General features: G+C 42.3%; 1 protein-coding gene across 3 annotated transcripts in view; it reads left to right on the forward strand.

Annotated features, from left to right (window-relative positions):
- The window catches only part of LOC149312363 (cadherin EGF LAG seven-pass G-type receptor 1-like), a 187,744-nt gene that overhangs the window by 74,372 nt on the left and 100,608 nt on the right, over positions 1-12,764 (forward strand). For all 3 annotated transcript variants that reach the window (XM_089524468.1, XM_089524469.1, XM_089524470.1), the window contains exon 3: positions 12,129-12,351. In XM_089524468.1, the coding sequence (XP_089380594.1) occupies positions 12,129-12,351 (223 nt within the window). The remainder of the gene's footprint in view (positions 1-12,128; positions 12,352-12,764) is intronic.

The following is a 12,764-nucleotide window of genomic DNA, read 5'->3' on the forward strand; positions in this document are numbered from 1 at the left end:
TTTTCTCCATAACAATGCAAACATTAATTATTCTTGTGCAGTGTATGTAATCAGGTTACATTTCCAGTCACTGGGCTGGTCAGCCACAAGCTTTGACTCTGTCACAAGCTGAAACACTTCTCCCGTACCATTTTCTTTTGATTTTCTTTGTCTATTGATAAACTTGTGTTTGCACATTGCCTCTAGGAACTTTGCTTCTTTTTTCTAAACTCCACTGCCTTGCCACAACAGCTTAACAGTACAGTAAGACTAAAGTGTATCAATTTATTTAAACATTTTGAACATACCCCATTCCAAATTAGTACAAATACCCTGAAGGCAGCAGATCCCATCTGATCTTAGAATCTAAGCAGGGTCAACCCTGGTTATTACTATATTTCAGGGGTCGGCAACCTCCGGCCTGTGGGCCGGATGCGGCCCGCAGGCGCCTTTCTGCCGGCCCCCGCTCCCTCCTGCTGCCGAAATCGCCGCCGATTTCGGCCGCTCCGGCCGCCATTTTGCCTTTCAAAATGGCGGCAAAGTCTCGCGCAACCATAAAGGCCGCGTGAGACTTCGCCGCCATTTTGAAGGGCAAAATGGCGGCGCCCATTGGGAGGCCCGATGCGGCCTCTGGAGCCCAGAAACGGGGCTCCAGGAGCCGCACCGGGCCTCTGGGAGGCCCGATGCGGCAGCCGAAGCCCTGAAACGGGGCTTCAGCAGCCTCACCGGGCCCCTGGGAGGCCCGATGCGGCCTCTGGAGCCCTGAATCGGGGCTCCAGGAGCCGCACCGGGCCTTCAAATGGGCCCCGCCCACCTCCGACCTCCCTCCTGGCCCCGCCCTCCTCCCTCCTGGCCCCGCCCTCCTCCCTCCTATAAATGGAGGGGCGGGGGGGAAGGAGGAGGAGGCAGAGAGAGAGGGAGGGAGGGAGGGAGGGGAGGAGGAGAGAGAGAGAGAGTGGGAGGGAGAGAAGAGAGAGGGAGGGAGGGGAGGAGGAGAGAGAGAGTGGGAGGGAGAGAAGAGAGAGGGAGGGAGGGGAGGAGGAGAGAGAGAGAGAGTGGGAGGGAGAGAAGAGAGAGGGAGGGAGGGGAGGAGGAGAGAGAGAGAGTGGGAGGGAGAGAAGAGAGAGGGAGGGAGGGGAGGAGAGAGAGAGAAAGGGTGGGAGGGAGAGGAAAGAGAGGGAGGGAGGGGAGGAGAGAGAGAGAGAGAGAAAGGGTGGGTGGGAGGGAGGGAGAGGGTGGGAGGGAGGGGAGAAGAGAGAGAGAAAAGGTGAGAGGGAGAGGAGAGGGAGGGAGGGAGAGGAGAAGAGAGAGAGAGAAAAGGTGAGAAGGTGGGAGTGATAGCGAGGGAGGAAGGGAGAGAAAGAAAGTGGGTTGAGACAGTGGCATGCATTTTTTGCTGTTTTGTGGCCTTGCCTAGTCGCTTCCATTCTTGCAAATATTGCTCTTATTATTGTTGTTGTTCTCCTTTGGTATTCTCTTTGCAAAATCCCTCCACATGGACTTGCTTGCTCTTTTGTGGGTTGAGACAGTGGCATGCATTTTTTGCTGTTTTGTGGCCTTGCCTAGTTGCTTCCATTCTTGCAAATATTGCTCTTATTATTGTTGTTGTTATCCTTTGGTATTCTCTTTGCAAAATCCCTCCACATGGACTTGCTTGCTCTTTTGTGGGTTGAGACAGTGGCATGCATTTTTTGCTGTTTTGTGGCCTTGCCTAGTCGCTTCCATTCTTGCAAATATTGCTCTTATTATTGTTGTTGTTCTCCTTTGGTATTCTCTTTGTAAAATCCCCCCACATGGACTTGCTTGCTCTTTTGTGGGTTGAGACAGTGTGCATGCGTTTTTCCTGTGTTATGGCATTGCCGGCCCTAGTAGCTTCTTGCAAATATTATGCGGCTCCGCCCCTGGAGGGTGGAAACTCTGCCCCTGACATGTGGCTCCGCCCCCGGATAGTGGAAGCTCCGCCCTGGCATGTGGCTCCACCCCAGAGGGTGGAAGCTCCACCCCCATGTGCGGCTCCGCCCCCGGAGGGTGGAAGCTCCGGCTTCGGCCCCCCAGTTGTCTGAGGGACAGCAACCCGGCCCCCGACTCAAAAAAGTTGCCTACCCCTGCTATATTTGGATGGGAGATCACCATGGAATGCCTGTTGTATAGCTATATTCAGAGGAAGGCAATGGCAAGTTACCTCTCAGTACACCTTGTAAGAAAACCATATGAAGTTCATAGGGTCACCATAAGTCAACAGGAGAAAAGACACACACAGGAGCACACTACACAGAATTGAAATAAAACTCTCATACCTGTTTAACCTTGAGCACAGAGTCTGTCACCTTTGCTGTGATGTTCAAACTGAAAATATGGTTACCTTTGCAGTTACTGACTAGCAACTCTCATATGCTGCATTGTGCTATCCCATTTCAGATCATTTTGTGCCATACAAGTGAGCTATACATTATGTACTGTTTCTTTTAACATTGGTCACTAACCATAACAATAAAGATTGATTTATTGGCTGACTAACTGATATCTAGAATCAATGTAAGAAGTAGCTGTTGAGATTTTTTAAAAATGCATTTGCACTTTAGTCCAAAGATATGTAGAATTTAACTGATCAGCATATTATAAGCCAAAATCACTTGCTTAAAATACACATGTGTTCACTTTAGTAGTCTGCTGAGAGAAGAATTTGTTTAACTATAGCCATATTCCTTAAATTAATTGTTGAATTGGCTACCAAACTGAGTGGTTCGTAATAATTCTTGATCGTCACTTTGCTTTATTCTAATTCATTGGCAATGTGGTCTTTTCCCCAAGAAAGAGTAGTATAAATAATCTGCAGTGTTAACATTATTTTGTCATGATATTTACATTAACAGCTATGCAAGCATTTTAAAAATTCATTTCTATCTTAATTCTACTAATAGCTTGATGAAGCACTGACTATAAGCTTTATCAGATCTTGCCTACTGTCTCGACTACTGATTACAGAGGTGTCTCTGTTCTGTGTATCATCTGCTGGGATCATCCAGGTGACCTCTGGAAAGAGCCCTAGGTGTAGTGTGCGCTCATCATCCAAAACCTTGTGTATCCCTCCCCCCCACATCTGGTGGTTTTTGCCTGTGGAAATGTTTCTACAGATCAAAGTGCTAGGCTGTCTCTTTTGAAACGTAGTCTGGACCTTCAGCATTCTTGTTTGCTCTTTTTAATTAGCTTTCAAATGGTTAGACGGGATTTCTGATGTTAAAAAGGCATTTTAATGTACAGGCATTAAAAAAGCTTTGTAAATGAAAGTGATATGCCTAACATCAATTTAATCACTAAACCCTCATTCCTCCACCCACCTCTCAGTCCCAGAAACTCACAAATGATCATGTCAGCGGTTCAACCATACGGTACTTATTGGCAGCTTGTCCACACTTTTGCCAGTTTAGGTAGCATTTTTTGGAAGGTAAAACATAATTTATTTTTCTAAAGCACTATTTGAATGCAAGTACGTAAGACGCAATTATAGGAGGCATACTCAGCTGTAGTATTTTGACAATATAAGCAGTTCTTGTTTTGATCAGAATACTGTAGAGATCTCTTGTCTTTGCTGGGACACATGTTGATTAGAAAATAGTAATAGTGATATGGCTACAAAAAAGGCTGTAAAACTCAGAGAAACAATTCACATGTTTGTTCATTTCGGTACTTATAAGAAACCTTTCAGGGTTAACCCTCAATCTGCACCGTGCCTAAGTAAACTGAGTCAAATTTTTTCCTGACTGAAATTTATTCAGGTGTCTGATTAGAAGTTCTCCTTCTAAGGGTTAATATTGGCATGGGGCTTTTTGCCCTCTCTTGAGGGCCACATTCACACTACGAAAATAACGTGATGTGAAACTGGGTTACTTTCACGGCGTTCATATTTGCCCCAACTGCACTTTGTGCAGTTTGCAGGGAGGGTGCTACTGAAAAACCCACTTAACCTGGTGTATTTGACACTGGGTTTTTAAGTGCATCTTTTTTTAAGAGCTGCAGTGATTTGCACCTTCAGCAGTGTAAGCTGTTGAATCGATTCGGATTGTGCTGCATTGTTTTCGGAACCATTTTAAACCAAAATGGTGGCAAGTGTCAATGGCAACAGAGTTAAAATGCCATGGAGAGATTTGGAAACAAAAAAGGGAGTGGGAACACCAATATGGTATTGCATCACCACGGAGATCCGTATTTCCTCGGGACTAAAAAATATATGTGAATGCCCCCAGGAATACAAAAAAGAACCCTTTAAATGCAACAGAGCAATTCTTCTTCCCCACCATCTGTCTTTTTCCTTATTGATTGATATTAAACAGCACTGGGGGTTTCTGGAAACATTTTAAAAGGTGAATTGATATTCCTGAGTGTTTCCAGGAGAGACAATTCTCTATTTCTCTATTTTTTTTTTAAAAAAAAATTATTATTGGTCGAAAATGTGTTCTGGATATGGGTCAAGGGTTGCAGAGATCTTAAAGTCACATTTTTAAGGAAGGGAAAAGATGGCCTGGGAGTACAAATACTATGTTTTTAAAAATATGATACAGACCTTCCCAAGAAAGATGTTGTTTAATGTAGTTTTACACATACGTGCTGGTATGTTTATGTGCACAAATTAACAGTAGTGAAACAGAAATTATTTAACAGTGAAACAGAAATCTAAGATACTTTGGATGTGAACCTCAAGATAATTAGAATTCTAGAATACAGTTGTGTGGAGCATTGTGGGAACTGGCCTTGTATTGTTATTGCAAAAAGTCTTTTGTTTAGGCTGGCATGGTTCAGTGACTGCATCTAAAACCCAACGCTACTCATCTGGCCACCTTTTGTTTTCCAGAAAGGTACTGTACTCTGATACAGGAGTGGTTTAGTTCATAGCAGTCATTTCCCTCCATTTCCCTGCCAAGGTTTCTTAACATTTAAACTTTTTATTTAAAAACTCTCCATAATCAGCCTTTGAATTTGTCCTCAACAATGCTGTGTCATGCTTTTGGAAGGAGGAGGCACTTTGAAGAAGATAGGATTTATTGCAGACTTTATTTTTAATCACAATAAAGAGTTCATCGCATTAACATTAAGCTTTATTTGCCAAGAGCTGGCAAAGTTTGTGTAAAAGTTAAAAGAATAAGGGCAAAACAGATGGGCAGGAAACAGCGGCTTAAAGCTGCCTTTTCCAAAGCCACATTGGAACTCCACCAACTGTACCGCCTGCTCCCAAGGAAGCTGGAGTTTGCATGTCATGACCACATAGTGTGGCTTCAAGCCACACCACTCGGTCCTTTTTTTGTATTGTTCTCCCCACCATCCCTGCACATCTTCTCAGGAGCCATCCCTGTGAACCTGCACACATTTGCATGTACAGCTCTTCACTGGGACAAGGCGTCGTTGCAGAGGTGTGCCAATGCAGATGCTGGCAAGGTACAATCATGCTCCCCTTCACCTCCCTTCACCCCATGCCCCCTCTTTGACTGTCTGTTTTGTGTATGGTATACTCATCTCCATGAGAGGTGTCATGATTAATCTTTTAGGCATTGCCAACCTCCATCTCTTTTAAATGCGCTCCTGAGATAGGGTGTATACATGCACAATTAGGTTTTTGTTTTGGAAAGAGTGCCCATTTAGAGCCACCCTGGCTTCAGTGCATTTATACGTACATGCAAAAGTGAGCACTTTCTGGGAAGAAGCGCAAAAATTCAGCTCCTTTTTAGTCTGCCTTTTCTCCCCATAGCGTGGCTTGGGTGTACTTTCTGGCCTGCTTCAAGGCAGAAAACTGCGTATTTTGGCTGTCTGTTTCTCCCCTAAGTCATGACTGAAATTAATGAGATACCTACCAAATAATGAGAATCTCTGTTTAAGTGGAATGTGAAGGTGAATGTATTTCTTTAGTCTCCCCATCCCTCATCGTTTTGCTAAAATCTGTTGTTCACCTTTTCTAAACTATTTCCCTCCATATGCTAGACTGCAAATCCTATTGTTTTCAGCCAGCAATGGCCGTTGTATTTCCATTCTGAATACCTGGAGGTACCATGCTGGGGAAATGAATCCCTTTCCCAGATTACTGAATTACTTGTCTTTCCAAAAGAAGTTTTATTGAGTGGTACTAGTGTCCCAGCACTGTTTTCCTCTTAGACATTGAGCCAAAATTCAATGGAAGGTTATATTTTCCTGATATAATGAAATGATGATGATGACGATGAGGAGGAAGAGGAGGAGGGTAGGGCTGTTTGTGACTAATTTCTAGCAAATGTGTATGTTAGGAATTCTACCATTTAGATAGCATTTTTGAACTGGTGGTCTTGTAATTTTGGGGTGAAACAGTAGGCTCATAAAAGGGCGGATCGGGGCCACCCCGAAGACGTGGTAACTGCATGCATGTGCCCCCAATTTGCCCTATTGCTACTGTTTTAAAGCAGCTTCTGAAAGGGAGTGATTTTTTTACTGTTCCTTTTCAGGGTGGCTTTTCTGGGTTGGGGTGGCTTCTGGGCAGCTTGGGGGTGTAAGTCATCTGATCACCACACTCCAAAGCTGCCTGGATGCAGGCTTTTTTGCCCATCTGTTCCAGGCCTTAGTTTCCTTCCCCAAATGTGATGGGGAAGGGTAACTTCTGCAGTAGGAATTCCAAATAGTACTGAACTTCCATGAAAACAAAATAGTAAGCCAGTTCGTGAACAGTGTTATTGTTCATCAGTTATGTATGCTTTTGGGATCTTGATCTAAGCTTTTCTTCTCTGCTAAATGAGCAATAGCAAAAACAGAGGAAAGGTATGCCTGTCCTGGTATACAGATTTATCGGTGCTTAAAGGAGACATTTCTGTACACATGTCTTTGGGCTTTGTTCTCTCTCCGTATGTATTTAATAATTTGTTGTTGTGTGCCTTCAAGTCCTTTCTGACTTGTGGAGACCTAAAATGACCCTATCATGGAGTTATCTGGGGCTGAAGGTATATGAGTCACCCAAGGGCTCCCAGTGTGTTTCCATGGCTGAGTGTAGAGTCAAACCCCAATCTCCAGAGTCCAAGTCCTATGCTCAAATAATTACACCCCATTTATGTGAACTTCACAATTTATAAGGGGAAATCCTGAATGTAATGCAAGAACTATCTAGATAAGGTGATGTGCAATTTAGCTCTGCTGCTACCCAAAATAGACCACTGGTAAGGGTGATTAGAGCCATCCACTGCCCAAGAGAGAGCAGCAGAGGAAGCTTTTTCTTGCTCTTCTGAGCTGTGGCTGCTCCTATTACTTGCTCTCACTAATTGTCTGGTTTGATGGATAAACTGGCAAACCTATCAGTGCTGCTCTGAACAGGCTTCTGTGATATGCCGTGGCTGAATGTAATGGCATTTTCTGACACCAAAATATTCAAAAATATTACTAGTAATGGTATATAGCTAAATCTCAAAGGCTGTGTCCACATTGGTCAAATAACATGTCCGCCCCCATCCTCACACTGAACAGTCTGGATGATGTGGGGACCAATATACCACTTTTACAACAAAGTTAAAGGGTTACCTTTTGCTTTGAATCTTCTCAGAAGATCAGGAGCCCTCTGGAGTGACACCAAGCAGTTGTTTACAACATGTCCCACTGTGCCTTTTAAGTCATTCCCTCTAAGAGCAGAATGAGGCACTCAGCCATTTGATTTATGCTGGGTGCTTTATTTTTGGCCTCAGTTGGAGCACTCCATGATGGTGGTGGCGGCAGCAGGTGGCACAGTGTGACACGTGTGTGAACTACCACCTGGCGTCCCTCTAGACTGTCAAGGTAATGAAGGAAAGTCTAGGCAGCTTTGGGACCACAATACTCCAGGCAGCACTGTCCGCAAAATCCCTTCTTCTGTCCTGAACCTGGTCCCATTAAACTGCAGTATGCACTGGAGGAACTGCATACGTGCAAATGACAGTGCTGTGGCAGGAGTTGGCATTTCCAGGTGGAAAGAAGTCAGTGGCTCACCCAGCCCCAAGTGTCCCCTCGTGACCTCTTCCACCTGCCTGTTAACACTCCCCACTCCTGCCCTGACACCATCTTGCAGTCCTCATACTCAGGGGATTCTCTGGAATTTCTAGCTTGATTTGGAGCAAACAAGGACGCCTTTTACACCAGTGAATCACCTTGGAGCACGGATTGGACCCATTTTGGCTCGATGCATCATCTAAACAGATCAGTGTGAGAATGGGGCAGGAACATTTCTTTTCCTCTGTGCAAGAGACAGCCCTAGTTGTTAGTAGGTGAATGCAAGCACATGTGAACTTCTCCACTTTACCAAAGTGGATATCATCAAACTCAGTTCTCAACGTGAAAGAAACTCATTTTGAAGTTCTGAGATACACGGAGGGAGGAGTGCAAATATTAAACAAGACTCATATTTTATGTTTATATTATTGTTGTGTGCCTTCAAGTCATTTCTAATTTACAGCGATACTAAAGCGCACCTAACATTAAGTTTTCTTGGCAAGATTTGGTCAGAGGAGGTTTGCCATTGCCTTTCCCTGAGGCTAAGAAAATGTGACTTGCCCAAACCAGTGGGTTTCATGACTGAGTGGGGACTAGAACCCTGGTCTCCAGATAGCTTCCTGGTAAAATGTTTTAGTCCTCTTCTTAACTACTCCAATCCACCACATACTCCTTTTTGTTCATAGCTGCACTTTATTAAAAAAATCTATTTATCTAGATTTACATTATAGGAATACTTTAGCAACCAGTCTGATACAAATGATGGACATATTTCAATAAATGATGCAAGAACCCAGCTCTGATGGGTTGGTTGTTTTTTTTGTGCAGCTTTTGTTGACATTGCGGATTAAGGACATTGGACAGCCTTTTGTAAATAATGAAAATTAAGTATATAATCTTGAGAATGTGTTTGTAATTTCTGCAGACTGGGGGTGATTTTTTTTCCTTAGCAGATGTGCCCCAAATATCTCCTAATCCCAACGGCATTCTTTCTTTCCGTTTTAAATTATTTTTTCCTGTCTATATGAGAGCAGGGAAATTAATCCCAAGGGTGCTTATTTTGTTTTGTGAGACTATAAGGGACTGAAGAGGAGAAAACAAGGAAACCATTGACTACATCTAGAAATTGGGAAAAACATTGTTTATTGTGATGATAATGAGCCAAGCCTCTCTGAGGGCAGGCTCATGTGCTCCATTCTCTTGCAGCAAACAGATTGTATGTTTTTTTCTTATTTTTTTAAATGAATCACAACTAATCAAAACATACAAACCCTAAACCTAAATCTGGTGGCTCTTAACTATAATTTTTTAAAAAACAAGGTAGATGCAATAGCCTAGAGTCCGAAGTTGGCTTGTTTCAAATAGGTCATAATTATGACCGACAACAGTTTGCCAGTTTCAGATGAAACAATGAAAAACAGAAGTGAAAAGTTCCAAATTCTTCAGGACTGTCCTGGGGATTTCTAAGGCTTGTTCAGAGTCATCCCCATCTTTTACTGAGACATCTAAGCACTGTCATTGACTCCATTTTCCCTTATGCTTTCAAGTTTTAGGTTGGGCGAAAACTAAGAAAAATAAAAATAAAAACGATGTACCATGGTCATGTAGCAGCAGAAGCTCATGAAACTGAAATGCCCTGGAAATTCTCACATTGAATTTAGACCTCTACTTCCACTGTGTTGTTACTTGGAATACCACACTCATTCCCAGGTTTATCTGCTATATTGCTGCTTTTGTAGTAGTGCAATATTGGTGCACCAAAAAGCCAAGAGCAATAGGAAAGGATTTGGGAGAGAGATGGTGGATATACATTATCCCAGTTTTTTACTCTCTTACCCCCCTGCTAGTTCCTTTTATATAATGCATGCACTATTTCCAAATCTTTCCTTCAAGACAAAGAGACACAATGTATCTAGAGCTCACAAATTTAAATGTGTACATGGTGCAGCCTTTCTCAGTCCTAAACTCTTTCATTATCTTACCTGTGCAGCCCAGAAGTTACATGTGTGTGGTGACTGCACATCATTCAGGTGGCATTTGTTTCCTAAAGCAATCAATCAATGTTTATTGATTAGCCCTTAGGCCATATCTAAATAACCCAAAAGCAGATAAAACACGCTATAAAAATTCTATAGAAGTTTCCTAAAGCATATTTACAAACCTTTCCATATGAACATTTCTGAAAAGAGCTAAATAAATAATTAAATAATCACTCAAAAGTAATCTTCACTGGAATATATGTGTTAAGACTGCAGCCTTCGACTTAAGTCATTGTTTTCACATTTGTGTTTGCCAAATTTAGTGTGGAGAGCAAATTTGGGATTAATGTGTTTGACATGAACGTAGTTCATACATAGGTTCGGGATAAGATGAGTATGTAATTTAGGAATTTGAGATTGTGTGTGATTTGGAGTTTGTAAATGCAAATTCATACAGATGGGGGAGAGGCAGGTCCCATTCACTTGAACCCCTGCAAAAGGAATGGAAAGTTCATCTGAGAGACATCGCTATGTGGGCCCTAGTTCATATTGAATGTCCTTTGTATGGGAGAGGGAGCACTGCTCCACTCTGATAGCTATATAAATATTAGTTCATTGCCCCAGTGTGATTAAGCTAGTGTCCACACAGGAGGCACCTTGAGGGTCCAGGGTGGATGACTTGAGCTTGGGAGTTCTGGGCTGGTGTGGGCTGTGCCAATCAGGTGTCTGCAATAAGTGTGGCATCAACTCTGCCCCAAAGTGTGTTCAGCTTGCATGCTAGGTCCATCTGTCAACCAGTCCAGAGATGAAGAAAGAAACTTATTTTTTATCCTGTGGAAAACATATGTGAAGAAGCTTATTTAGATGGTCATGGATTCAGATGATGCCATTATTACCCTGAGAAAAAAGCCTGTCCCATGCAATCAAGGAGCTTGCATATTTTCAGCCACACTATTGATGGCTCTCTTGGGCTGTTCCCATTTCACTGTGCATTTCTTAAAAAAAAAAAAAAATCAGTACTCTTCCATTGTAGAGTCTCCATGGAGTACTCTTCCTATTGATATTGTCTAAAAGCCCCCATTGGCTTTGGGGGGAAAAGAAAAGGGTCAAGAGAGTTGGCATTGTTCAGTTGTTGAGATAACTTTGGGATCACATTCACAGCTTGAAGGTGTAAACAACTGGGCTGCTCAAACATGTCTAGGAAGTAGTGTCCATGGATAACTGATTCTGTAAACAAGAGCTGAGTAAATAAAGTCTTACTCCTTGCTATTTCTCATTATTTTGTTAGAATTTCTTTTGCTTCTCCATTAAGGATAAATATCACCCTTTGCTGAAGAGAAATCGCAGCTTTGCCATCTGGAATTCTTTCACATAACTTTCCATGTTGCTAACTTTTAGGCTTTAAAGTTGAAGTCTTTATTTTAAATGTGGAAATGAAAGGGTAAGAAAACCATTCAGATGTAGAGATAGACACTGTTCCAAATAGGGCAGGAAGGAGGGGGGCAAACAATTAAGAGTGAGAGCACACTGGTTTGTTGACTTGCCAAGAGACATTCTTGACCTTGGTGAAATTTGTGGTGCTCACTCAAATGGTGATTAAGAGTTTTCATGCAAGAATGTGTTGTTATTTAATAATTCCAGGGCTGTTTTTTCTGCTCATGAGAACAGTAGTGGTTTAAAGATTACGGACTATACTGACAGCTGCCCCTTCTCTTATTTATTTGTCTCTGTCTTGTTTCTGCACGTACATGAGTTCATGTCAATGTCTGGCTTGTTTGTTGTCAATTGTCCTTTCATCAACTTGGAAGACATCATTCCAGATAGGGTTTTTTTTATCAGTAGATACTCTCTTTCAGTTTCAGTGGGACAAGTCTATGTTTAGTTGCCCCTTTCTCCCTTTTTAAGGCCTACGGAATATCCCCCCCCCCCCAGTTGTTTAAATTATCTGTTTTATGAAGGCTGGGCTGAGTGTAGTATATTAAGGGGTCTCCAGACAGAGAAATGAGGATTGATTGAGAGTTGGTGACCAGGCAGAAGCTAGGAGACTTTGCTTTGTGAAATACAACCTTACAATTTCAAATGATAAAATATATTTTTAATGAAATTCATTCAATCACAGCAGCATATGGATCGTTTGCTTTTGAGATTACTAATTTTTGTAGAAACACACTGTTATCTGACCAATATTTCTCTTTACCTTTTTAGGAGAGTCCTGTGAAGTGAATGCTCGCTCTGGACGCTGTGCTCCTGGAGTGTGCAAGAACGGAGGCACTTGTATTAATCTGCTCATAGGAGGTTTCAAATGTGAGTGCCCCCCTGGTGAATTTGAGAGACCTTATTGTGAGATGACCACAAGAAGCTTCCCTCCACAATCATTTGTCACCTTCAAGGGTTTAAGGCAACGCTTCCATTTCACAGTCTCTCTCACGTAAGTTTTTTTCTTTCCAATATGATCCGGGAACATCCCAGTCGGTATTTAGATTAGCCTTAAAAAAGAGTGTAGATTTAAGAGTAGCGCCTGGTTTTTCATGCTGATAGTATTGCAATATTTCATAAAGAAAGGGATTTGTTACCTTTTAGAAATGTGCCATCTTCATATTGAAGGCTTTCCTGTCTTTCCTACTTTGCACGATTAAAAAATTAGTTATTTGAAGATGCACAAAAGTTAGAAGTTTAATCTAGTTTTAAAAAAGATAATGTATCTTCTGAGTATGCCTGTAATGCAGGGTTGCTCTGCTTCTTTGAAAAACAAATTCCCTAGAAAGGCAGAAGAGCTGAAAGCTTATATAATAAAGATCAGCCACTTGTCTTTAATTTACATTTTTAAATAAGCCATATACC

Source organism: Sceloporus occidentalis, unplaced genomic scaffold, assembly GCF_023333645.1.
Source record: "Sceloporus occidentalis isolate IW3139 unplaced genomic scaffold, rSceOcc1.0.p SCAF_5, whole genome shotgun sequence".
NCBI lineage: Eukaryota > Metazoa > Chordata > Lepidosauria > Squamata > Phrynosomatidae > Sceloporus > Sceloporus occidentalis.